This window comes from Heterodontus francisci, chromosome 1 (assembly GCF_036365525.1).
Source record: "Heterodontus francisci isolate sHetFra1 chromosome 1, sHetFra1.hap1, whole genome shotgun sequence".
Taxonomy (NCBI): domain Eukaryota; kingdom Metazoa; phylum Chordata; class Chondrichthyes; order Heterodontiformes; family Heterodontidae; genus Heterodontus; species Heterodontus francisci.
Genome location: NC_090371.1, coordinates 223,851,688 through 223,878,402, shown reverse-complemented (window position 1 = coordinate 223,878,402; position 26,715 = coordinate 223,851,688). Strand labels below are relative to the sequence as shown.

General features: G+C 43.1%; 2 protein-coding genes across 15 annotated transcripts in view; one reads left to right on the top strand and one right to left on the bottom strand.

The window, feature by feature from the left end:
• idua (alpha-L-iduronidase) overlaps nucleotides 1-26,715 on the bottom strand; it is a 361,720-nt gene that overhangs the window by 156,316 nt on the left and 178,689 nt on the right. Inside the window, exons 5-6 of the mRNA XM_068041727.1 lie at nucleotides 22,567-22,662; nucleotides 16,490-16,692 (exon numbers count right to left, since the gene is read on the bottom strand). Coding sequence (XP_067897828.1) covers nucleotides 16,490-16,692; nucleotides 22,567-22,662 — 299 coding nt within the window. The remainder of the gene's footprint in view (nucleotides 1-16,489; nucleotides 16,693-22,566; nucleotides 22,663-26,715) is intronic.
• LOC137374992 (sulfate transporter-like) overlaps nucleotides 1-26,715 on the top strand; it is a 282,625-nt gene that overhangs the window by 91,201 nt on the left and 164,709 nt on the right. The window lies entirely within an intron of this gene.

The window sequence follows — 26,715 nt, the reverse complement described above, 5'->3', positions numbered from 1 at the left end:
GGTGGTAGACAACTAAACAACTAATAGGAGGAGGAAGCTCCACAAATATCCATCCCCATCCTCAACAATGGGGAAGCCCAGCATATCAGTGCAAAAGACAAGGCTGAAGCACTTGCATCCATTTTCAGCCAGAAGTATCAAGTGGATGATCCATCACGGCCTCCTCCTGAGGTCTCCAGCATCACTGCCAATCTTCAGCCAATTCGATTCATTCAACATGAAATCAAGAAACTGGAGGCACTGGATACTACAAAGCCTATGGGCCCTGACAACATTCCGGTAAGAGTACTGAAGACTTGTGCTCCAGAACTAGCCGCGTTCCCAGGCAAGCTGTTCCAGTACAGCTACAACACTGACATCTACCCGGGAATGTGAAAAATTGCCCAGGTATGTCCCGTACACAAAAAGTAGAACAAATCCAACCCGGCCAATCGCCATCCCATCAGTCTACTCTCGATCATCAACAAACTGATGGAAGGGGTTGTCAAAATTGGGATTAAGCGGCACTTGCTCAGCAATAACCTGCTCAGAGTTGGGGGTTTGGGATCCGCCAGGGCCACTCATCTCCGAACCTCATTACAGCCTTGGTTCAACCGGACAAAAGAGCTGAACTCCAGTGTTGGGGTGAGAGTGACTGCCCTTGACATCAAGACAGCATTTGACTGTATATAGCATCAAGGAGCCCTAGAAAAACTGGAGTCAATGGGAATCAGGGGGAAGACTCTCCACTGGTTAGAGTCATACCTAGTACAAAGGAAGGTGGTTGTTGGAGGTCAATCCTCTCAGTCTCAGGACATCACTGCAGGAGTTCCTCAGGGTAGTGTCCTAGGCCCAACCATCTCCAGCTGCTTCATCAATGGCCTTCCTTCAATCATAAGGTCAGAAGTGGGGATGTTCGCTGATGACTGCACAATGTTCAGTGCCATTCGTGACTCCTCAGATATTGAGGCAGCCCCTGTCCACATGCAGCAAGACCTGGACAACATCCAGGCTTGGGCTGAAAAGTGGCAAGTAACATTTGCGCCACACAAATGCCAGGCAATGACCATCTGAAACAAGAGAGAATCTACCCATCTCCCCTTGATGTTCAATGGCATTACCATTCCTGAATCCCTCACTATCAATATCCTGGGGGTTACCACTGACCAGAAACTGAACTGGACCAGCCACATAAATACTGTGGCTACAAGAGCAGGTTAGAATCTGGGAATTCTGCGGTGAGTAACTCACCTCCTGTCTCCCCAACTCGCCAATGCCTGTCCACCGTTTACAAGACACAAGTCAGGACTGTGATGGAATACTCTCCATTTGCCTGGATGGGTGCAGCTCCGACAATACTCAAGAAGCTTGACAGCATCCAGGACAAAGCAGCCCGCTTGACTGGCACCCCATCAACCTCCTTCAATATTCACTCCCTCCACCGGCAATGCACAGTGGCGCAGTGGTTAGCACCGCAGCCTCACAGCTCCAGCGACCCGGGTTCAATTCTGGGTACTGCCTGTGTGGAGTTTGCAAGTTCTCCCTGTGTCTGCGTGGGTTTTCTCCGGGTATTCCGGTTTCCTCCCACATGCCAAAAGACTTGCAGGTTGATAGGTAAATTGGCCATTATAAATTGACCCTAGTATAGGTAGGTGGTAGGGAAATACAGGGACAGATGGGGATGTGGTAGGAATATGGAATTAGTGTAGGATTAGTATAAATGGGTGGTTGATGGTCAGCACAGACTCGGTGGGCCGAAGGGCCTGTTTCAGTGCTGTATCTCTAAACTAAACTGAACTAAACTAAACAAGATGCACTGCAGAAACTCACCAAGGTTCCTTCGACAGCACCTTCCAAACTCACGACCTCCACCACCTAGAAGGACAAGGCTGCAGATGCATGGGAACACCACCACCTGCAAGTTCCCCTCCAAGCCACACACCATCCTGACTTGGAACTATATCGCCGTTCCTTTGCTGTCACTGGGTCAAAATCCTTGAACTCCCTTCCTAACAGCATTGTTGGTGTACCAACGCCCAAGGACTGCAGTGGTTCAAGAAGGCAGCTCACCACCACCTTCTCAAGAGTAATTAGGGTTGGGAAATAAATGCTGGCCTAGCCAGTGATGCCCACATCCCATGAACGAATCTAAAAAAAGTACACAATATTTCGAAAAGACAGATAGAATGGCAAAGAACAAGGGGTAGCCCTGATAGTAAAGGATGACATAAGGAAATTAGTGAGAATGGATCTGGCCTCAGAATATCATGAAGTAGAATCAGTATGGGTGGAAATTAGGAATAGCAAGAATTAGAAAACACTGGTGGGAATAGTTATAGGCGCCCAAACAGTAGTTACACTGTTGGACAGAGCATTAAACAAGAAATTATTGGAGCTTGTAACAAAGCCAATGTAATAATTTTGGGGGGGGGGATTTTAATCTTCATATAAATTGGGACAATGAAGTTGGCAAGAGTGGTCTAGTCGATGAGTTTGTAGAATGTTTTCAGGACAGTTTCTTGGAACAATTAATTGCTGCTCCCGCTAGGGATAAAGCTGTCTTCGATCAAGTATTGTGTAATGAAACAGGATTAATTAGTAATGTCATAGTAAAATATATACTGGGAACTAGTGATCATAATACCATTGAATTCCATGTTAAGTTTTAAAGTGACATACTCTAAACACAAACAAGAATCTTATACTTAAACAAAGCCAATTACGTAGGTACGAGGCGAGAACTGGCTAAGGTAAATTGCGTAAATAGATTAAAAAGTATGGCAGTAAATGAACAGTGGGAAACCATTAAAGAAACAATTCAAAATGTTCAACAAAAATAGTCTATTGAAAAACAAAAACTCAGCAAGAAAGACCCATCTGTGGCTCACTCAGGAAGTTAAGGATAGTATTATATTAAAGAAAGAGGCTTACAAAGTTGCAAAAAAGAGTCGCAAGTCTGAGGATTGAGAGTGTTTTAGAAACCAGCAAAGGGTCACCAAAAAGTTAATCAAAAAGGAAAAAATAGAAAATGAGAGTAAACTAGCCAGTAACATAAAAACAGATTGTAAGAGCTTTATAGGTATATAAAAAGAGTAGCTAAAGTAAACGTTGGTTACTTTACATAGATAGATAGAACATTACAGCGCAGTACAGGCCCTTCAGCCCTCGATGTTGCGCCGACCTGTGAAACCATCTGACCTACACTATTCCATTTTCATCCATATGTCTATCCAATGACCACTTAAATGCCCTTAAAGTTGGCGAGTCTACTACTGTTGCAGGCAGGGCGTTCCACGCCCCTACTACTCTCTGTGTAAAGAAACTACCTCTGACATCTGTCCTATATCTATCACCCCTCAACTTAAAGCTATGTCCCCTCATGTTTGCCATCACCATCCGAGGAAAAAGGCTCTCACTATCCACCCTGTCCAACCCTCTGATTATCTTATATGCCTCTATTAAGTCACCTCTTCACCTCCTTCTCTCTAACGAAAACAACCTCGTCCCTCAGCCTTTCCTCGTAAGACCTTCCCTCCATACCAGGCAACATCCTAGTAAATCTCCTCTGCACCCTTTCCAAAGCTTCCACATCCTTCCTATAATGCGGTGACCAGAACTGCACGCAATACTCCAGGTGCGGCCGCACCAGAGTTCTGTACAGCTGCAGCATGACCTCGTGGCTCCTAAACTCGATCCCCCTACTAATAAAAGCTAACACACCATATGCCTTCTTAACAGCTCTATTAACCTGGGTGGCAACTTTCAGGGATTTATGTACCTGGACACCAAGATCTCTCTGCTCATCTACACTACCAAGAATCTTCCCATTAGCCCAGTATTCTGCAATCCTGTTACTCCTTCCGAAGTGAATCACCTCACACTTTTCCGCATTAAACTCCATTTGCCATCTCTCAGCCCAGCTCTGCAGCCTATCTATGTCCCTCTGTAACCTACAACATCCTTCGGCACTACCCACAACTCCACCGACCTTCGTGTCATCCGCAAATTTACTAACCCACCCTTAGAAGCAGAGACAGGAGAAATAATCATGGGGAATGAGGAGATGGCAGAGGCACTGAACAAATATTTTGTGTCTGTCTTCACAGTAGAAGACACAAGTTCATCCAGAAATAGACGGTAACCTAGTGACTAAAAAGTGAAGAAATTAATATCAGCAGTGAAACAGTATTGGAGAAACTTAAGGGACTAACATCCGACAAATCGCCAGGACCTGATGGCCAACACCCTAGGGTTCTAAAAGAGATAGCTACAGAGATGGTGGTTGTACTAGCTATGATTTTCCAAAATTCCTTAGATTCAAGAACAGTCCCATCAGATTGGAAGTTGTCAAATGTTACACCGCTTTTCAAGAAAGGAGGGAGAGGGAAAATAGTGACCTACAAACAGTTAGCCTAACATCAGTCGTTGGGAAAATGCTGGAATCTATTATTAAGAAAATCTTAACAATGCACTTAGAAAAGCAGAGTACGATTTGAACAAGTCAACATGGTTTTACTAAAGGGAAATCCTGTTGGACAAAGTTATTAGAGTTTTTTGAGGATGTAACTAATAGGGTAGAGAAAGGGGAACCAGTAGATGTGGTATACCTGGATTTCCAAAAAGCATCCAATAAGCTACCACACAAAAGGTTAATCGACAAGATAAGGGCTTATGGAGTTGGTGGTAATATATTAGCATGGATAAAGGATTGATTAACAGACAGGAAGAAAAGTGTGGGCATAAAGGGGCATTTTCAAGTTGGCAGGCAGTGCATAATGGAGTGCCACAAGGACCAGTGCTGGGGCCTCAGCTATTTATAATCTATATTAATGACTTAGATGTGGAGACAGAGTGTAATGTATATAAGTTTGCTGATGATACACTTTATGGATTGCAGTGGCTCAAGAAGGCAGTTCACCATCACCTTCTTAACAGCAATTAGAGATGGACAAAAAGTTGTGACCTAGCCAGTGGCACCCGCACCCAAAAAAGAAATTTAAAAAAGACTTAAGTGTATCAGCCATATTTCATCTATGGCTATGAGAGCAGGAAAAAGACTGGTTCATCTCCTGACCCATCAAAGCCTCATCATCTACAAAGCTCAAAGGAAGAGTGTGAGGGAAAACTCAACCACTTGCCTGAAGTCACAATGACACTCAAGAAGCGTGACGCCATTTAGGACAGTGCAGTAGAGCACTGCTGCTTCAATGTGTATTATCTACAGAATGCACTGTAGCAAGTGATCAAGGTTGCAGAGCAACGATGTTGTGGGACCACCATCACTTCCAAGTTCCTCGCTGAGTCACAGACTATCCTGATTTTGTATGAGGCCCATGCCTGTTCCACATATTGGTGACCAATTTCAGTAAGGAGGCCTAAAATAGGCATAAGGCCCTTCATTTATGCATGTAAGAAGCCTAACATCTGTTTCAAGTGGACTCTATGGACACCTAAAAAATGACCCAACCCAATATTAGGTGATGCATATATTAGCGAGGAATGTCAGTTGACATCAACAACGAGGCACTTTTGAAGTGTTGTTACTGTTGTAATGTCAGGAAACGCGGCAGCCTATTTGAACGCAGCAGGGCCCCACAGACAGCAATGAGATAATTCAAAACAGAAAATGCTGGAAATACTCAGCAGGTCAGATTAAAGAAGCTGCCTGACCTGCTAAGTATTTCCAGCATTTTCTGTTTTTATTTCCGATTTCCAGCATTCACAGTATTTTGATTTTGTATTAATGAGATCGATAACCAGATATGAAAGTAGCAACATAAAAATTGCTAGACAAAAAGAATCAAGGTCCATTTAGTTAGCCTTTACGATCCTGATCTAACAATAATGAGATTTTAAACTAACTATTGCAATAAATCTGGATCAATTCCAGAACAGACTCAGACATGATGCTGGAGGACAACCGTAGTGGTGGAGGAATTTGTGAATCATAGTCCAAAATCACTTATTCGTTCCAAGCGCACTATACTTACATACATGCTGTGTTTGAAGTTACTCATATAGTGTATCCCAAAATGTTATTTTTTGAAAAAAACTATCTAATTTGCATTTGAATGAATCAATACTAACTGATCCAGGATCTCCTTAGGAACCCTGTTCCATAGATTGACCACTTACTTGCTGAATGTTTCTGCAGATTAGTTTTCCATTTACTCCCTCGAAGGGCAGGCGGAGTCCACTGATTCTACTGTTCTGGACAAGGTGAAGTATATTGTCATAATCTACATTATTTAATTCTTTTAGATCGTAAAACAAGCAACCAAATTGTCTCTCAATCTTCTCATTTCTGGTGAGAACATGCTCCTCAAAATATTTTCCTTCCATCTCTTCAAGCATTCTAGTTGCTCTCTTCTGTACTATTTCAATAGCTGCAATACGCTTCTTGTACAGTAACAACCAGAATTGTACAAATTATTCTAAATGCATTAGCACAATGATTAATAAAGTGGCAGAATTACCTTAATATTTCAGTTTAATATTGACCTTTAAATACACGCAACATCTGATTTACTTTACTCACAGCATTGTTATGATAGCTTCAATTTATTGTCAATCAGAAGCATAAAAATTTCTCTTATTTTTCATGCACTTTATTTTCTTTCCATTTTAGTAATAATCCCTTCTTGGATTTTTTTTGTCCCCATATGAAGCACTTTGCATTTCTCTACATTAAATTTAATTTGCCTCCTGTGTGCCCATTCTCGAGTAAATTCAAATCCTCTCATAGCTTATCTAGATCAGTTTTGGAGTCTACCACCTTCATTAGTAGCCTCCTTTTGTGCTGTTACCATTCTACAATTCCATGATTTGCTTCATATGATCACCAATATGTGGAACAGGCATGGGCCTCATACGAAATCAGGATAGTCTGTGACTCAGCGAGGAACTTGGAAGTGATGGTGGTCCCACAACATCGTTGCTCTGCAACCTTGATCACTTGCTACAGTGCATTCTGTAGATAATACACATTGAAGCAGCAGTGCTCTACTGCACTGTCCTAAATGGCGTCACGCTTCTTGAGTGTCATTGTGACTTCAGGCAAGTGGTTGAGTTTTCCCTCACACTCTTCCTTTGAGCTTTGTAGATGATGAGGCTTTGATGGGTCAGGAGATGAACCAGTCTTTTTCCTGCTCTCATAGCCATAGATGAAATATGGCTGATATACTTAAGTCTTTTTAAAATTTCTTTTTGGGGTGCGGGCGCCACTGGCTAGGTCAAAACTTTTTGTCCATCTCTAATTGCTGTTAAGAAGGTGATGGAGAACTGCCTTCTTGAGCCACTGCAGTCCATAAAGTGTATCATCATTTGTGACTTGTGACTCCTAGCTGCCAATCACTGCCCTGCCCTTTCCCCACAGCACTGCAGATTTTTTCTCTTCTGCTGCTTATCCAATTCCTTTTGAAAGCCACAATAGAATCTGCCTCACCACACTCTCAGGCAATGCATTCAGATCCTAACCAAACACTGCATAAAAAAGCTTTTCCTAATGTTGCTGTTGGTTCTTCTGCTATTCACCTTATATCGATGTCCTCTGGTTCTCGACACTTCCACCAATGGGAAGTGTTTCTCTCTATCTACCATGTCTAAGCCCCCCATGACTTTTGAATACCTTTATCAAATCTCCTCTCAACCTTCTCTTCTCTAAGGAGAACAAACCCGGCTTCTCCAATCTTATCCATGTAACAGAAGGCCCTCATCTCTGAAACCATTTTTGTAAATTATTTCTGCATCCTCTCTAAAGTCTTCACATCTTCCTAAATTGCGGTGTCCAGAATTGGAGGTAAATACTCCAGTTGAGGCCGAACCAGTGTTTTATAAATGTTCATCATAACATCCTTGCTTTTATACTCTATGCTCCTGTTTATAAGCCCAGGATCCAGTATGGCTTTTTAACCACTTTCTCAACCTGCTCTCTCCTTCAACAATTTGTGCACTTGTCAGGTATCTCTGTTCCTGCACACCCTTTAGAATTGCGCCCTTTACTTTATATTACCTCTCCTTGGTCTTCCTGCCAAAATGTATCACTTCACACTTCTCTGCATTAAATTCCATCTGTCACATGCACTCCCATTCCACCAGCCTATGTCCTCTTGAAGTCCATCACTATTGAGTCCTCCATTCTTTATGTCACCGCGGAATGCCCTGTTTGTTCTACCAGGACTGCAGGAAAGGACTATTTCCCCAGGAAATTTCTTTATGGCAGCAGACATCTGATCTAACAGGAATCTTTTTCCAAGAACTGAACCCCAGGTAGAGCCAAGAGCCTGTCCATATGTGTCACCCTAGCACAATCTAGCAATTTAAATGAACCACTGAACCAGGGATCTCCAAATTGAATTTCCTCAATATTCTATACAGTCTGTTAAAGTCCATGATATATTCCACAATTGAATAACCATCTGTTTTCCAAAATCTATCAAAGTCTGACCATGTCTCATATGCATTCAATAGGTCATCTTTCTTGTAAATTTCATCCAAGAATTATAACAGAAGATCCAACCCTTCATCAGTATCCAACTGATGAGCATCCAGTTCAGAAAACACTTTACTTCTGATTTTACTTTTGGTAGGAAGTGACAACGCCAAGGCCATACCTTGTTTCCTCTTTGGTAGGGACGTAACCTGTGTCCACATATCCACTACACTCTTCCACTTGTCATATGGTTCAGACTCAGAGAACATCAGAGGGTAATCATAACTCGACAATTTACACTTGCTTTCTGCCATATTTTCCACAGTAGCCAGTGAGAATTCAGTTTTCTATGTAAAAAAGAATCTTAGTTTCCAACCTTCAGCTTTAGGCAACCATCCTATACTACCATGTTAATTCCAGAAAGCTTGTTGTGGAAGGATAATGCAGTTTCAGATTTATTGTACAGAATAAAAGGATTACAAACATGTAGCTCTTCACTCAAACCCACCACCAGTCTCAGTCTCCTTATAGGTGCTCAATTAAGACCCCAGTTAACACCCTACACCTGCATATAATTAAACAATAGATACACAATTAACACTCACTAGCGTGTGGAACTAGGAGTAATCCGGAGATCACTATCTTTGAGGTCTTGCTTGCTTTTTCCTTCCTAGATTCCTAAAATCTGCCTGCGGAACCTCATTCCTCTTTCTTCCTATGCACGACCATTTGCTGTTCACCCTCCCCCCTCAGAGTGCAACCCTCACTGACGTCCTTCAACCTGGCACCAGGGAAGCGACATACCATCCTGGATTCACATCTGTTCCCCTAACTATAGAATCCATTAGCCCTATTTCTTTCCCAACCTTCCTCCTGCCCCTCTCACCCCGTACAGCTGAGCCGCCCATGGTGATGTGGTCTTAGCTCCAGTCCACAAAGGAATCATCACTCTCACCAGTATTCAGAAATAAATATTGGTTAGGGAACAAGCTGCACTCAGGGGATTTTGCTCTACCTGCCTGGTCCTCCTTGACTGCCTGGTAGTCACCCATTCCCTCGCTGCCTACACACTCTTAAGCTGCAGGGTGACCACCTCCAGAAATGTGCTATCCATGTAGCTTTCAGCCTCACGGATGCACTGTAGGCACCAATTGTTGCTCAAGATCTGAAACCTGGAGCTCGAGCTCCTCCAGCTGGCAACACTCTCTGCACATGTGGTTGTCCAGGACATGATAAATGTGCTGGAGTTCCCACATGGAACAGAATTTGCACTCCATGGGACTGAGGTGCCCTACCATGCCTGTGCTTATTAGACTAACTAAACTTAGCAGAAATAAACCAACAACATATAAAGACTTTAAAAAAAAATCTCACCAGTTGCTCATCAATCATCACCTTCCTCAGTGCTGATGTCACCTTTAGTTTGTTTTTATCTCGCTTCCTGATGTTCGTGCTTACTCCACACTGCTGCTCCACCCCTGATCTGCCTCAGGTCACTCTCCCTACCTCCAGGCTCTCCAGTGCTGTAGCTGTACTGGAACAGCTTGGCTAGGGGCACGGCAAGTTCTGGAGCACAGGTCTTCAGTACTTTTGCCGGAATATTGTCAGGGCCCGTAGCTTTTGCAGCATCCAGTACCTTCAGTCGTTTCTTGATATCACGTGGAGTGAATTGAATTGGCTGAAGACTGGCATCTGTGATGTTGGGGACATCAGGAGGAGGCTGAAAAGGATCATCAACTTGGCACTTCTGGCTGAAGATTGTTGCAACTGCTTCAGCCTTATCTTTTGCACTTATGTGCTGGACTCCCCCGTCATTGAGGATGGGGATATTTGTGGAGCCACCTCCTCCTGTTAGTTGTTTAATTGTCCACCACCATTCATGACTGGATGTGGCAGGATTGCAGAGCTTAGATCTGATCCGATGGTTGTGGGATCGCTTAGCTCTGTCTGTCACATGCTGCTTACGCTGTTTGGCATGCAAGTAGTCCTGGGATGTAGCTTCACCAGGTTGACACCTCATTTTGAGGTAGGCTTGGTGCTGTTCCTGGCATGCCCTCCTGCATTCTTCATTGAACCAGTGTTGATCGCCGGGCTTGTTGGTCATGTTAGAGTGGGGGATATGCCGGGCTATGAGGTTACAGATTGTGGTTGAGTACAATTCAGCCGCTGCTGATCATCCACAGCGCCGCATGGATGCCCAGTTTTGCATTGCAAGATCTGTTCGAAATCCATCCCATTTAGCACGGTGGTAGTGCCACACAACATGATGGAGGGTGTCCTCAATGTGAAGACGGAACTTCGTCTCCACAAGGACTATGTGCGGTGGTCACTCCTACCAATACTGTAATGGACAGATGCCTCTGCGGCAGGCAGATTGGTGATGACGAGGTCAAGTATGTTTTTCCCTCTTGTTGGTTCCCTCACCACCTGCCGCAGACCCAGTATAGCAGCTATGTCCTTTCGGACTCGGTCAGTAGTGGTGCTACTGAGCCACTCTTAGTGATGGACATTGAAGCCCCCCATCCAGGGTTTATTCTACGCCCTTGCCACCCTCAGTGCTTCCTTAAAGTGCTGTTCAATTTGGAGTACTGATTCATCAGCCAAGAGGGGCAGTAGGTAGTAATCAGCAGGAGGTTTCCTTGCCAATGTTTGACCTGATGCCATGAAACTTCATGGGGTCAGGAGGCGATGTTGAGGTCTCCCAGGGCAACTCCCTCCCGACTGTACACCACTGTGCCACCAACTCTGGTGATGGCACAGAGACGGTGATGGTCGTGTCTGGGACATTATCTGTAAGGTATGATTCGGTGAGTATGACTATGTCAGGCTGTTGCTTGACTAGTCTGTGGGACAGCTCTCCCAACTTTGGCACAGCCCCCAGATGTTAGTAAGGAGGACTTTGCAGGGTTGACAGGGCTAGATTTGCCGTTGTCATTTCTGCTGTCTAGGTCAATGCCAGGTGGTCCGTCTGGTTTCATTCCTTATCGACATTTTAGCAGTTAGGTAAAACTAAGTGGCTTGCGAGGGCATTTTAAGAGTCAATCACATTGCTGTGTGTCTGGAGTCACATGTAGGCCAGACCAGGTAAGGACAGCAGATTTGCTTCCCTAAAGGACATTAGTGAACCAGATGGGTTTTGGTGACAATCGACAATAGTTTCATGGCTATCATTAGACTAGCAGTTTAATTCCAGATTTTTTTTTATTAATTGAATTCAAATTCTACCTTCTGCCATGTCCCCAAATTGAATCCATGTCCCCAGAGGAATACCCTGTAAGTACAATACTCTTAGTCCAGTGACAATACCACTACGCCACCGCCTCCCCAGGTTGAGTTAGATGATCAGCCATGATTTAACTGAATGGTGGAGCAGGCTCGATGGGCTGAATGGCTTACTCCTGCTCCTATGTTCCTATGGTGGAGGATGCGAATGAACCGTGTGAGGGTGCTTCCTCAGAGTTTGTAACCTCCTCTGAGGATTCCTCGGCCTCCTCCTGCACCAGCTCCTGTGTCATGCTTGAAGTTCTTTTGAGAGATGAAAGACATGAATTATAACTAACATGAGGAAAGTCATCATTATGCAGGTGCTCATATTTCAGCTTGTGGTGACAGAAAATCAACACGAGTCATTGTTCTGTGCCATGTGGCTGTCTAATATCTAATTCTGTAATCAGGTATCTGGGAGATCCCCATCTCTCCATTACCTATAGCCAGGCATCGTGCCACCCTGCCGATCTCTATGGCCTCCTTGTTCGCAGCGGTCAGGGTGGCTACTGCTGGAGGGCCACCCTCAGTTTCTACCTCTCCCTGGAGTTCTGCACTCTACTCCTGCAAGGAGAGAAATCAGAGTTATAAATATCAGAAACAAATTGTGTGGAGAAGATGGAATGGCAACATTGTGTAGGGTGACTGTGAGGGATGCATGTGAGGTTGCAATAAGATGAGGCTGAGTGTCAATGTTGACTGTTCAGATGGGGATATAAGGAGGTATCTCAAGAGTGAGGAATGAATGGAGCTGCAAGGTGTGTTGGTTTGAGGAGTGCGGTGCAGGAATGTTGGGGAATTCACAGTGCGCGGATTGGCACTTGAATGGGACATGCAATTCACATTTCCTGCCCTAATGAGGTGATTGAACCTGCTGCAGTACTGAATCCAGCTGCAAGGCACTACTGCCACTTCTTCATACCTGTTTCATTTGTGAGGCTGGCCTCTTCCTCCCATCCATGGGGAACAACACTTCCCTTTAGGCATGCACAGCCCGCAACAGAGAACTGGGGGAACAGACGTCCCACATTGCGCATCGATCCTTATGCTCAATTCTCAGTGACAGATCTGCAATGGAGCCATTCTGACCCTAACTGGGATCCCTCTAAATAGAGATCCCTTGATGATCCTTCATCATCCCCGCAATCTCTGATTGGTCAGGAAACCTGAAAAGCAGGACTAAGACTAATGCTGTGGTTGAGTTAAAAAGCCACAGCAAAGCCCAGTCCATGAATTATCGGGTTCCCAACCCTCTGCCAACACCCCACGGCGAGTGGGTCCATCAGATAAAAGTCCTGTCCCTGTCTCCAGCAAATTAGTCCAGATCTCTGGATTACTAACCACTATGCTGCTGTACCCTAATTCAACTGTACCCTTCAAAAGGGAATTGGATAAATCCTTGAAGGAGAAAAACTTGCAGGGATATGGGGAAAATGCAGGGGAAGGGGGCAATGAGACTAACTGGATTGTTCTTAAAAGGAGCCAGTGCAGACTACATGGCCCAAGTGGCCTCTTCTGTGCTGCAATATGAACTTTGTTTTACATGAAATTAATATAATGATTAAATAATTGAAAAGATATCACATTAATAGCTTTTCAGTAATAGTTCATGGGATGTGAGCATCACTGGGTATGGGACAAAGATAGAAATATTTGCATTCTACATTTTGTAGACCTGGCAATCAGATTTAGTCTTGCTACAATAATACATAGCAAGGACAAAAGGGTGATTTTAGATAAAGTCATGGAGAAATGGATAGGGACCGAACTTGAGGCACCAGCTAAGTTACTGAGTGATAATGGAGAGGAATTTGCCAATGAAAAGTTCAGAGACATGTGTGAAAACATGAAAATTATGTTCATGAACACTGCAGCTGAAAGTCATTTCAGCAATGGGCTCTGTGAAAGGAATCATGTGGTGATTGATGAAATACTACATAAAATCTTAGCTGATCAACCAAACTGCAAATTGACAATCGTCCTCTCATGGACGGTTCATGCAAAGAATTTGCTTCAAATGGTTGAAGGATATAGTCCCTATTACCTGGTCTATGGACAAAATCCCAAATTGCCTTCCATGCAGTGCAGCAGTCCTCCTGCTTTAGAAAGCACTACAATTAGTTCAATTTTTTCTGCACATTTGAATGCTTTATATGTAGGGAGACGGGCTTTCATCAAAGCTGTGGTTTTGGAGATAATTCAGAGAGCTCTGAGACATCATTATAACGCCATCTGCGGCAGAATCTAATTCAGGCGATTTGGTGTATTATAAAAGAGAGGATCATACGGATTGGAAAGTCCCTGGTAAGGTAATAGGTCATGATGGTAAAACAGTAGTTATCCAACATGGCAATCAAACTGTTAAGGTTCATTCCCCACAATTAATAGGGATTTTTTTTTACAAAGTCTCAAGTCTGAGCAGCTGATAGAAGAAAATGTGGCACCTTGTACCTCAAACGATCATGTGTTTTGTGATGAAGGTCCTGAGGACAGAGTATGGCAGATCAAGGGATAATGTACACTACAAAAAATGTGAGTGAGAAAAGGTTACTGATTGACCTTGCTGGCTTCAAACAAATGCTGGAGAGAAAGGAAATCACCATTTTTTAAAATTCTTTCACAGGATGTGGGCATTACTGGCTAGGTCAGCATTTATTGCCCATCCTTAATTGCTCGAGAAGATGGTCGTGAGCTGCCTTCTTGAACCACTGCAGTCTGTGTATTGTAGGTACACCCACAGTGTTATTACGAACCGAGTTCCAGGATTTTGACCCAGTGACAGTGAAGGAATGGCAATATAGTTCCAAGTCAGAATGGTGTGTGGCTTGGAGGGGAACTTGCAGGTGATGGTGTTCCCATGCATCTGCTGCCCTTGTTCTTCGGTAGAGGTCGCGGGTATGGAAGGTGTTGTCGATGAACCCTTGGTGAATTGCTGCAGTGCATCTTGTAGATGGTACACACTGCTGCCACTATGTGTCTGTGATAGAGCATGGCTACCCGACCCAAACCCGACGACATGTGTCGGGTTTGGGTCAGGTTGGGTCACTCTTCCAGGTCTGGCATTCGGGTTCGGGTCAGGTCGGACACACTCTATCACCACTGCCGATATGTGACTCCAATTTTAATGTACTTTTTAAACAACCTTTCAAGTCCAGTTACAGTTTTTGTTGCTTATCTGCACAGGCTTAACAAGTGAAAAACGGAAGCTAGGTTAACTGAACATCTGGGGGTCAGATCGGGTCAGGCATGGGGAAAAATGAAAGGACTCGGGCCGGGTCAGATGTAGTTCTGTTGGGCTCGGGTCGGGTTTCATTTGCAGACCCGAGCTGGCCTTTAGTCTGTGATGCAGGGAGTGAATGTCATAAGTGCTGGATGGGGTGCCAATCAAGCAGGCTGCTTTGTCCTGTATGATGTCGAGCTTCTTGAGTGTTGTTGGAGCTGCACTCATCCAGGCAAGTGCAGAGTATTCCATCACACTCCTGACTTGTGCCTTGTAGATGGTGGACAGGTTTTGGGGAGTCAGGAGGTGAGTTACTCACCGCAGAATTCCCAGCCTCTGACCTGTTCTTGTAGCCACGGTATTTATATGGCTGTTCCAGTTAAGTTTCTGGTCACTAGTAACCCCCAGGATGTTGGTATTGGGGGAATTCAGCGATGATAGCACTGTTGAAGGTTAAGGGGAGATGGTTATATTCTCTCTTGTTAGAGATGGTCATTGCCTTGCACTTATGTGGTGTAAATGTTACTTTCTACTGATCAGTCCTGAACATTGTCCATGCCTTATTGCATGCGGGCACGGACTGCTTCAGTATCTGAGGAGCTGCAAAGGGTACTGAACATTGTGCAATCATCAGCAAACATTCCCACTTCTGACCTTATGTTGGAGGCAAGGTCATTGACAAAGCAGCTGAAGATGGTTGGGCATAGAACACTACCCTGAGGAACTACTGTAGCAATGTCCTAGAGCTGAGAGGATTGGCCTCCAACAACCATAACCATCTTCCTTTGTCCCAGGTATGACTCCAACCAGTGGAGAGTGCCCCCCCGATTCCCACTGACTTCAAATTTACTAGGGTTCCAATGCTTTACAATCCATTGCAGATAATTCAGTTATTTTTATGTTCCCCAAGTATTTGAATGCTCCAGACATTCAAATTAAGCATCTGCATTAATAAAGCATGATATACCTATTAAATACAATTTGTAATATCCAGTTATCCAAATTAAACAATTTTGAATCAATACTGCAGAAGCATTTTTGGAAGTGGTTTTGTAATATTGCTGAAGGCTCCTGCTGCTGTGTGAACAAACCCATTTATTTTGCAGGATGACTGCTACAGCATTGGAATTACACAGAAACTATGGTGTGCACACATGTTGTAAAGTCGAGGCTCAGGATTTTGTCGTCGGCCAGCATACCTCGTCCTGTGGCCAGCAGGTTGTTCAGCTGCACTGCCATTTTGCATAGTCTGCCTGATCAACTGAGCTGGATGACAGACAGACTGCTTGTGCAGTCTCATTTTGTAACATACTAAATGTGTATTATAGACAGCTGACCACTATATAGAATCTGATTGAATCGTGTCATCCTGATTACATGCAATTAAAGCTTCTCAAATAACGGGTTAAAACATAATAAAAACAAAAAAGTCCCGATATGTAATGATTTAACTTTTTTTTGTTATTTGTTCCAATCTGCTGTAGAAATTTTTAAGGCCAAACAAGAAAATCAACCAGTTACACGGCTAATCATAAACAATTTTGTTTGGAAAAGGTCTCATTGCTGTAACTTGAAAATAATTCAGTCTGACTCACCTTCTTGTGTAAGGCAATATAATCCAATCGTATTCCAATCTCCCCTGTAAAGAAGTTGGTTCCATTATAACAGTGATTTAGCAAGCCCCAACTAATAGGCGAGTGTGGGGGTGGATGACACGAATCTCCAGGACCACCAAGTTGAAGTAGCGTGTTTGCATCTTTCAGACCTTCTGAACAGGCATCGTAATAGTTTTGGAATCCTAAAATCACATGGGTCATTTATCTCATCCTTTTGTTCAAAGACTGCAATTTTACAAGTCTCTTTTCCTTCAAATATATCAATATACAAATCCAGTCAAAAAGTTTTTAGCCCCAGATATTTTAGTTGGCAATACTAGTGAAAGCTACAATAATCCATTACATAAAGAAATTTCTCCTAACTTCACTCATTTAGTGGCAATTTTAAACTGATGACTTCTTGTTGCTGTCTCCACAACCTGCAGATCTAGTTTTTCCCTATTCACTCTATCAAAACCCCACATAATGTTTTAAAAACCTCTCTTAATTCTCCTCCTAACCTTCTCTGCTCCAGTAAAAATAGTCCCAGTGTCTTCCTTCTCCTTATAGTTTACCAACCTTGGTGAACCTATGCTGCAGGGTCTTTATGGCTTGAACATCTTTCTGTAATCTGGCACCAAAACTATATACATACTCTACATACATACAAAACTATATACATACTCTACATACATACAAAACTATATACATACTCTACATACATACAAAACTATATACATACTCTACATACATACAAAACTATATACATACTCTACATACATACAAAACTATATACATACTCTACATACATACAACTAAGGCCTAACTAAAGTTTTGCTCAAATGTATCATTACTTCTTTACTTGTGCATTCTAGGTCTTGATTTATAAAATCCAATATGCTCTTAATCTTTTCTTATGGCTTTATCTAATTGTATTGGCACTTTCAGAGAATAATGTATTTGAACTCTTACATCTCTCTGGTCATCCAGACTCTTCAACATCTTTCCATTGAGTGTATGGTTCTGTTCATTGTTTTTCATCCCGAAGTATATAATACACATTAACTTGCATATTCCATCTATCCCACTATTTTGCTAACCTATCTATGTCTTCCTGAATTTATTTTTAGAGTCCTGTTTGCCCAACTCATTACTTTGGTATCATCACCAAATTTTGAGGTTCTGTTCCACATGCCCAAGTCAAAATCATCTATTTAGACTGACCTACATTGCCTCCTGGTTAAGCAATGCTTTGATTTTAAAATTCTCATCTTGTTGTTAAGTCCCTTCATGGCCTCGCCTCTCTCTATCTCTGTAATCTCCGCCAGTTCTACAACCCTCCTAAACATCCACGCTCATCCAATTCTGGCCACTTGAGCATCCCTGTTTTTAATTGCTCCACTGCTGGTGGCTGGGCCTTCAGCTGCCTAGGCCCTAAGCCCTGGAAATCACTCCCTAAACTTCTCTGCTTCTCTACCCCTGCACGGAGCCCTGGAGTAAACCACTTCCCACCCTTCTCCAATCTGAGAACATTTACTACCCCAAGACTTTGTTTCCCGACCATCAACCAATTCCTATTCATGCTGATACATTTCCTTGTAAACCACGCAACTGAAATTTCTTACAAGCCTCTTGTGAGACACCTTATCAAACACTTTTTTTAAAGTTCATATATACTACATTTAGTGATGCCTTTACCTATCCAACCTTTTCAAAAAAACTTTTGCGTTTAACAAATCATCTTGGCTTTTCTTGAATAATTCATGCATTTCTAAATGACCACTAATGTGATCACTTATCTTGAATTATGGATTTTAAGAATTTTCTCAAAACTGACATTGAAATAAATTGATTTCCTCTACTTACTCAGTTTATCCATCGTGAATAAAGCTGTTACAATGGTTACTGTTCTATGTCATGGCCGATCTGCATGTTTAGGGATGATTACAAAATTCTAGCCTATCCCCTCACTGACTTCATTCAACAGCTTAGAGTGCATGGCATCAGGGCCTGGTGACTTATTCATTTTGGGCTGTGCTTTCTAAATAAATAGATGGCAATGAAGGGGAGAGGGGAAATATATGGAATGGAGAAAGAAGGGGCAGAAGCCTGGTCTGGTGCTCTGGAAGGGAAGGGCGAAGTGTTTGGAGCAATACTTTGAGGTTAAAGAGAAAGAACGAGCCAGTAGGAACTGAGAGGTGGTGGGAAGAATAGAAGATTGAACTGGTTTGGAGGGGAGAAGAATGCTAGATTGAACTGAGGCAGAAAAGGAAGGAATATTAGGTTGAATTGACGTGGGAAGAGAAGGGTGCCAGTGTGAATTAGGAGGGCTGGAAGAAGAGGGAGGAGGGACAATTTTACTGCACACTAGACAGAAGTAGCACACCCAAACTGAGCCATAGCCGTGGGGGAGGTAGTGAATGCCAGGGGTAGCAGCAGCGATCGGTTTGGGGGGGTGGGGAATAGAGGGGAGCAGTAGCCGATAACAGCCACTATTCTTTAAATGTAGGGTTGAGAGTTGTCAGGTTAAGGACTACCTGTTGGCCTGAATAAAGGCCTTTACATAATTAAATAAGGAGCCGAACTCTGGTGGGCACTACATGTTGATTTTCATGGCCATTACCCACATGGCAGGCTGTGCACTTCCAACTGATAATCAGCAGGCACTTACTACGTGGCTAACTTGCTAGTCTGTGGTGTGAACACAGCAGTGTAATATCCGGATAAGAACAATTATCGTGCCTTTAATGCAATAAAACGTCCCAAGGAGCTTAACAGGAGCATTATAAAGCAAAATAGGACATTTGCTGATCATAGGACAGGTGACCAAAAGCTTGGTCAATTAGGTAGTTTTTAAGTAGCATCTTAAAGGAAAAAAGGGAGGTAGAGAGGCGGAAATGATTAGGGAGGGATTTCCAGGGCTTAGGGCCTAGGCAGCTGAAAGCCCAGCCACCAACAGTGGAGCAATTAAAATTGGGGTTGCTTAAGAGGCCAGAATTAGATGAGCGCAGATATCTCGGAGGCTTCTAAGGCTGCAGCAGAATTTTAAATTTGAGGCGTTGCTTAAGCAGGAGGCAAAGTAGATCTGTGAGCAGAGGGGTGATGAGTGATGGGACTTGGCACAGTGAGGACACAGGCAGCAGATCTTGGATGGCCTCAAGTTTATGGAGGGTAGAATGCAGGGGGCCAGCCAGGAATGTGTTGGAATTGTCAAGTCTCGAAGTCACAAAGGCATGGATGAGGGTTTCAGCAGCAGATGAGCTGAGGCACGGGTGCAGTAAAGCAATATTACACAATTTTTATTTACGGAAATAGACGGACCCCCTCCCCCTGGCGCGTGTGGGCAGCAACTCATCTCAGGGTCAAATATAACGCCAACTGTCTGTTTCAGCCTCAGACAGTTGCCAGGGAATGGAGCTTGTAGCAGAAGACAATGGCTTCAGTATTCCCAATGTTTAGTTAGAGGAAACTGCTGTTCGTCCAGTATGGATATTGGACAAACAGTCTGATAATTGAGCAACAGTGGATTAGTTGAGAGAGGTGGTGGTGAGGTAGAGCTGGGTGTCGTCAGCACACATGTGAAAACTAATGCAATGTGCTTGGATGATGTTGCAGAGGAGCACTAAATAGATGAGAAATAGGAAGGGCCAAGACACCAGAGGTAATGATATGGGAGCAGAAGGAGAAGCCATTGCAAGTGATACTCTGGCTACGATTAGACAACTAAGAATGGAGCGAGGTGAGTGCAGTCCCACCCAGCTCAATGACAGTGGAGAAGAATGATCAACCATATCAAAGGCTGCAGACATGTCGAGGAGGAAAGATAGTTGCTTTTGCCACAGTCACACCTGAGGCGGAGTCAGAGGCGGGGGGGGGGGGGGAGGCCCATACAATTGTGACGTGTGGCGGGGGAGGACGGAGGGCCCATCGCCACCCTGTCGCCAAGCAATTTTGGGGTTGGGGCAGGCCACCGACGGCCTTCCTGCCCAGGGGCCAATTGAGGCCCTTAAGAGGCTTATTAATGGCCAGTTAAGGGCCTCTTCCTTCCACCGCTGGGATTTCTCCAGCGGCAGGGGAGAGGGCCTCTGCATCGCAGGGAGGACGCCTAGTAAAACCGAGGCACCCTCCCTGTGGGCTTGGTGGGGGTGGGGTCCCTCCCTGTAGGCAATCTTTGGCCCACAGAAGGCCCCGGCTAGGAAACAATGCACCTCCCAGGACCCCCCTCCCCCTGGAAGTGGTGCTGCCAATACTGCTGAGCTGCTCGCCCTGTGATTGGCCAGCAGCTCTTGGAGGTGGGATCCCCACCACTAAAGAGACAGAGATCTTGGCACTGGAAACTTTGCATCGGAACAATTGAGGATGACACCGGGGGCGTGAAAAGGCCGAGGCGGGGTTCCCCGGCCTTTTCGGTCCGACGCTGGAAGCCCCACCTTCTACACAAAATCCAGGCCAAGATGTCATTTGTAACTTGGAAATAAGTTGTTTTGGTACTGTGGCAGGGGCGTGAACCTGATTGGAGGGATTCAAACATCAAGTTCTGGAAAAGGTGGGCATGAATTTGGCAGATGACAACATATTCAAGTACTTTAGAGAGTAACGCGAAGTTGGAGATTGGGTGGTAGTTTGTAAGGTTGGTGAGATCAAAGGTTGGCTTTTGAGAACAGTGGTGATGACCACTGATTTAAAGGAGAGGGGGACTGGGGCTGAAGAGGGAACAATTAGCAATGTCAACTAACATGGGGACCAGGTGTTATGATCACCTGGCTCATTGTTTGCATTAATTTTCTGGAGATAACTTTTAATTTGTGAACTGAATTTTTTATAATGCTAGTCAAATAAAAGCACCTGGGTTGAGAGGTTGCAAACAAACCTCGGGTGGTTACAAATCAAAGCTTGGTCCATGCTTATTTAGTAAGGTCATAGTGGGAAATATGAAAACTCTAAACAATGAAAACCTCTCTGAACTTGTTGATAGAGACAGTGTGTCTGGAGCTACCCCAATCATGGGTTTAAATTATTCATATGATTTTCCAGAACAAAGAGATTTGGAGTTGGAAATAATTAGTTTAAATATCTATCTGGGACAAAACAAATATACCACACTGCTATGGAGATAGATGATGCAGGGACTGCCTGTTGGTGTTTTGATCTGTGTCCTTGCTGACAAACAAGCAGCTGGCTTTTGGAAACCAGTGGCTTTTGGAAAGCTATTGGCTTCAGATAGGCCGTTGGTCACAGAAAAAGCTGTTGGTTTTGAAAGCAGCTGGGCTCAGGAGCAAAGAGTCCATGAGGAACCAGGGTTGTTTCTGTTTTGAGTAAGGCCTATGCTCAAGCTGGGAAGTCCAGATTCGGGAGATTTTATACCTCAGAAGATATCTGAGAAATGAAGAAAATCGAAGTGAATTTCTAAAAGTAGTGGTACACTTTGGATTGATCCCAGGAGAAGTGAACAAACTGCCAAGATGTTCTAATGTATAGGGAAACTTTTGGGGTGGAAGTAAAAGTCAAACAGAAGTGTGCTGTTAAGACTTAAGAGTTTAAAGTATGTGTTTCCAAGTTGTACTGTTAAGTTAGTCGTGTTTTGCTATGTTTAACTCTTGTACAGTAAAGCTTTTTGTTTAAAATGTGAAATCTTGGGGCATAATTCTATTAGTAATAACTCGGAATTCGACTTTCTCTTTTAAAAAGTTAATGGTCCCTAATGGGATCGTAACACAGGACAACAGTAAAACACCTGCTAAGACTCAAAATCATGGCTCACACATGAATAAGGGCCACTTGGATAAAATATCAGTGGATGATAGTACCCAAATGACTGTACTGTTAACCGTCAATGCCTTCAGGAGTGAAAAATAAGGGATATGATTGTCAACAAAAATGTAGAGATGATCCAGAGTGGGGCGACTGCCAAAAGGGAAATATAGGCTAAAGTTTACCTTCACACTAAACTCATTTTATGAATGTTACATTAAGAAAGTATCCTTTGTACAGTACAGTGCAGCCCCAAACCAAAGTTGACTTAGTAGTGCCTTTATGACAATTATTACATATTTCTATCACTTACATAATCAACTCACCTTGAACTGTAAATGTTAAATTATCAAAATCATGATGATCAGGTTCATTCCATGTTTCAAAGTTCCATTTTGACACATATGTGACACCATACATATCTATGAACAAATGGAAAATGTTTGTTGGCGGTAAACAAAATATGGAGTTTTTACCTTTGCAAATAATAAATATATTATTGTATTACTAAATTTATGACTCACCTTTTGATTAGGCTGAAAAAATTAGGAAACTAAGAGCTCAGTAACATAAACATCAATACAAGATCTATATTTTATTTATTTATAAATTATAATAAAGGTGCATTTATATAGCAACCTTAACATAATAAAATGTCACAAGGCACTTTACAAGAGAAAATCAGACTTAACCAGGGGTTAGGAAGAGTTAGGAAGCATATTTGAAGTAGTAGGCTTCAAGATGGATTTTGAAGCCTTTCAGAACTCATTTTACTTTGTTTTACACTCCAAATGCATTCCAAAATGAGCTGTAATTCCATTCCAAAATGAGCTGTAATGCAGAGGAGAATCCAGCTCTATATGTGGCTCCCAAGACTTATTAATATGCATCTACTCAGCCCATCAAAACAAAAGTTTGGATACATCTGCTCTAGTGCACTGATTTCAAAATACCTGCCCTTCTTCACTAATCCATCCATGATCTTTTACAGCCTCCTCCATGTCACTGCTCTCTAGGATTCTCTTCCAAAATCCTAAATCAGAACACTAAGTTCTCTTAGTATAAGCAACTATTTTGTTGCGGCTCTCCCCATACAACTCTGATATAACTGAGTGAAATGGTCTAGCAAGCAAGAGTTAAAGGTCATCCACATTGCTGTGGTTCTGGAGTCATGTAAAGGCCAGACCAGGTATAGACAGTAGATATCCTTCCCTGAAAGACATTAGTGAACTAGATGGATTTTTATGACATGGTCACCGTTACTGATAGCAGTGGTGGGATTTGAACTCATGCCTCCAGATCATTAGTCCAGGCCTCTGGATTACTTGTCCAGTAACTTCACCACTATGCTACTTTTCCCTATTCTCTTCATACCTCACATTTATCTATGTTGAAGTTCATTTGCCACTTAATGGCCCAGTCTACCAAGTTTTCTAATGTCCTCTTGTATTAGGGGAGCCAGCGGCGTAGTGGTAATATCACTAGGCTAGTAATCCAAAGTGCAGGCTAATCCTCTGGGGACACGGGTTCGAATCCCACCACGGCAGATGGTGAAATTTGAATTCAATTAATAAATCTAGTCTAATGGTGACCATGAAACCATTGCTGATTGTTGCAAAAACCCATCTGGTTCACTAATGTGCTTTAAGGAAGGAAATCTGCTGTCCTTATCTGGTCTGGTCTATATGTTAGTCCAGACCCACAGCAATGTGGTTGACTCTATGGGCGGCACAGTAGTGCAGTGGCTAGCACCGCAGCCTCACAGCTCCAGTGACCCGGGTTCAGTTCTGAGTACTGCCTGTGCAGAGTTTGCAAGTTCTCCCTGTGACTGCGTGGGTTTCCGCCGGGTGCTCCGGTTTCCTCCCACAGCCAAAGACTTGCAGGTTGATAGGTAAATTGGCCATTGTAAATTGCCCCTAGTGTAGGTAGGTGGTAGGGAATATGGGATTAATGTAGGATTAGTATTAATGGGTGGCTGATGGTCAGCACAGACTGGGCCGAAGGGCCTGTTTCAGTGCTGTATCTCTCTCTAACTCTATTCTTCCTCAGTATTAGCTATACTCCCCAGTTTGGTATCATCTACGAATTTTGATATTGAGTTACTTGCTCCCATGTCCAAATCAGAGTAACAGTGGTCCCAGCATTGATCTTTGTGGAACACCATCTCTGAACTAAATAACTACCCTTAACCCCTATTGTCTTTCTTTTTCTTACCTCAGCATCAGATCAATAATGTTCAGCCATAGTTTTTTGAAGATTGGACCCCTAGAATCCTGATTCCTAGGCTCCTGAGCCAAGGCTGTCTTTTCTCCACTCTCCACAGAGGTTGACCAATCTCCTGTTCTTTCATTTCCAAGTTCTTAGACTCATGACTAATGAGTGCTTCACCTGGTTAAAACCCATCTAACTCACTAACTATTTTCTCAGTGGGTACTCTGTACTAGTGCTTGTACACGTAAGATGCCAGGACGGAGTTGGTGATGAAGTTGCAAACTCAAGGAATAGCACCTCATCTTTTGATTAGGCACTTTACAGTATGTGGATTCAATACTGAGTTCAATAATTTCTGATTGTGACTTCAGCCTCTATTTTGTTTCCTTTTTCTTTGCAGGTTCTGGTTTTACTGTCTTGTTTTTCTCTTTGATTCTGGGTGGCAGCTGTTCATCATACTGCCATTCACACCTCCATTAGTCACATCTTTTCTTGTTCCATTAATATTCCTTTGGCCTTGTACACTAACCCTTTTGTCATTTAATCTCTCCTGTCTTCTGCCCTATCATAGACCTTCCCTTTTGTTCTTTTTCCCACCTCCCGTCTTTCACTTGATGAAAACCTATTACATTTCTAACTTTTCCCAGTTCTGATGAAAGGTCACAGACCTGAAACGTTAACTGTATTTCTCTCTCCACATATGCTGTCAGACCTGCTGAGTATTTCCAGTATTTTCTGTTTTTATTTCAGATTTCCAGCATCCACAGTATTTAGCTTTTGTTTACTTAGAATGAACCTGGCTGTGCCTTTACCAACCTTCTGTTGCTACCTCACCATCTCCCAGTCTTTTTTGTTTGTCTGCCTATTATTTGCAGAGCTTGCTATTCATGTAGACTCAGTCTGCCAATGGCACTGATTTCCATAACTCCCAATATAGTTTATTAACTTCTGATCCAGATGATCTGTCCTCTGTTTGTCTACCTTAATACTGGTGAACTGTTTAAATTAACAGTGGGATTGGAGGAGCACACTTGGAGTGAAGCTGTCTGGCTGTGCTCCAGTTAAATCCTTTATTTACAATATTCATAACTCTCAATGGAGTCTGTGATCCATTTATTATTCCTCTGCCTGGAAAAAGCTTTGGGGAGTCTTGGGGACCAGCTGCATAGCTAAGAACATAAAAGATAGGAGCAAGAGAAGACCATTTGACCCCTCGAGCTTGCTTCGCCATTCAATACAATCACGGCTGATATTCTACTTCAACTCTACTTTCTTGCTTGCTGCCCATATCCCTTGATACCCTGAAAAATCAAAAATCTATCAATTTCAATCTTTAATGTACACAAAGGTGGAGCATCCACAATCCTCTAGGGTAGAGAATTCCAAAAATTCACATCCCTCTCAGTGAAGAAATTTCTCCTCATCTCAGTCCTAAATCCCTTATCCTGAGGCTGTGCCCCCATGTTCTAGATTTCCCAGTCAGGGGAAACAACCTCTCAGTGTCTATCCTGTTAAGCCCCTTCAGAATCTTGTATGTTTCAATGAGATTTTCTATCATTCTTCTAAACTCTAGAGAGTATAGGCCCAATTTACTCAGCTCCTCATCATAGGACAACACTCTCATCCTAGGAACGAATCTAGTGAACATTTGCTGCACCATCTCCAGGGCAAGTATATCCATCCTATGGAGACCAAACTGCACTCAGTACTCCAGGTGTGGTCTCACCAAAGCCCTATACAACAGTAGTAAGACACCCTTATTCTTGTACTCCAATCCCCTTGCAATAAAGGCTAACAGGCCATTTGCCTTACTAATTGCTTCCTGTATCTGCATGATAACTTTGTGTTCCTTGTACTAGTACACCCAAGGCTCTTTGAACATCAACATTTAAGATTCAGAATTTTAAAAAAATATTCTGTTTTTCTATTCTACTACCAAACCGAATAACCTCACACTTTCCCACATTATACTCCAGCTGCCACCTTGTTTCTCACTCACTTAGCCTGTCTATATCTCATTGTAGCCGCTTTGTGTCCACCTCACAGCTTACATTCCCACCTAACTTTGTATCATCAGCAAACCTTGATAGATTACTCTTGGTTTCTTTGTCTAAGTCACTAATATAGATTATAAATAGTTTAGTCCCCAAAACTGATCCTTGCGGCACTTCACTAGTTACAGCCTGCTAAGTTGAAAATTTCCCGTTTATCCTTATTCTCTGCTTCCTATCCCTTAATCCTCCATTGGTGCTAATTTATTAGCT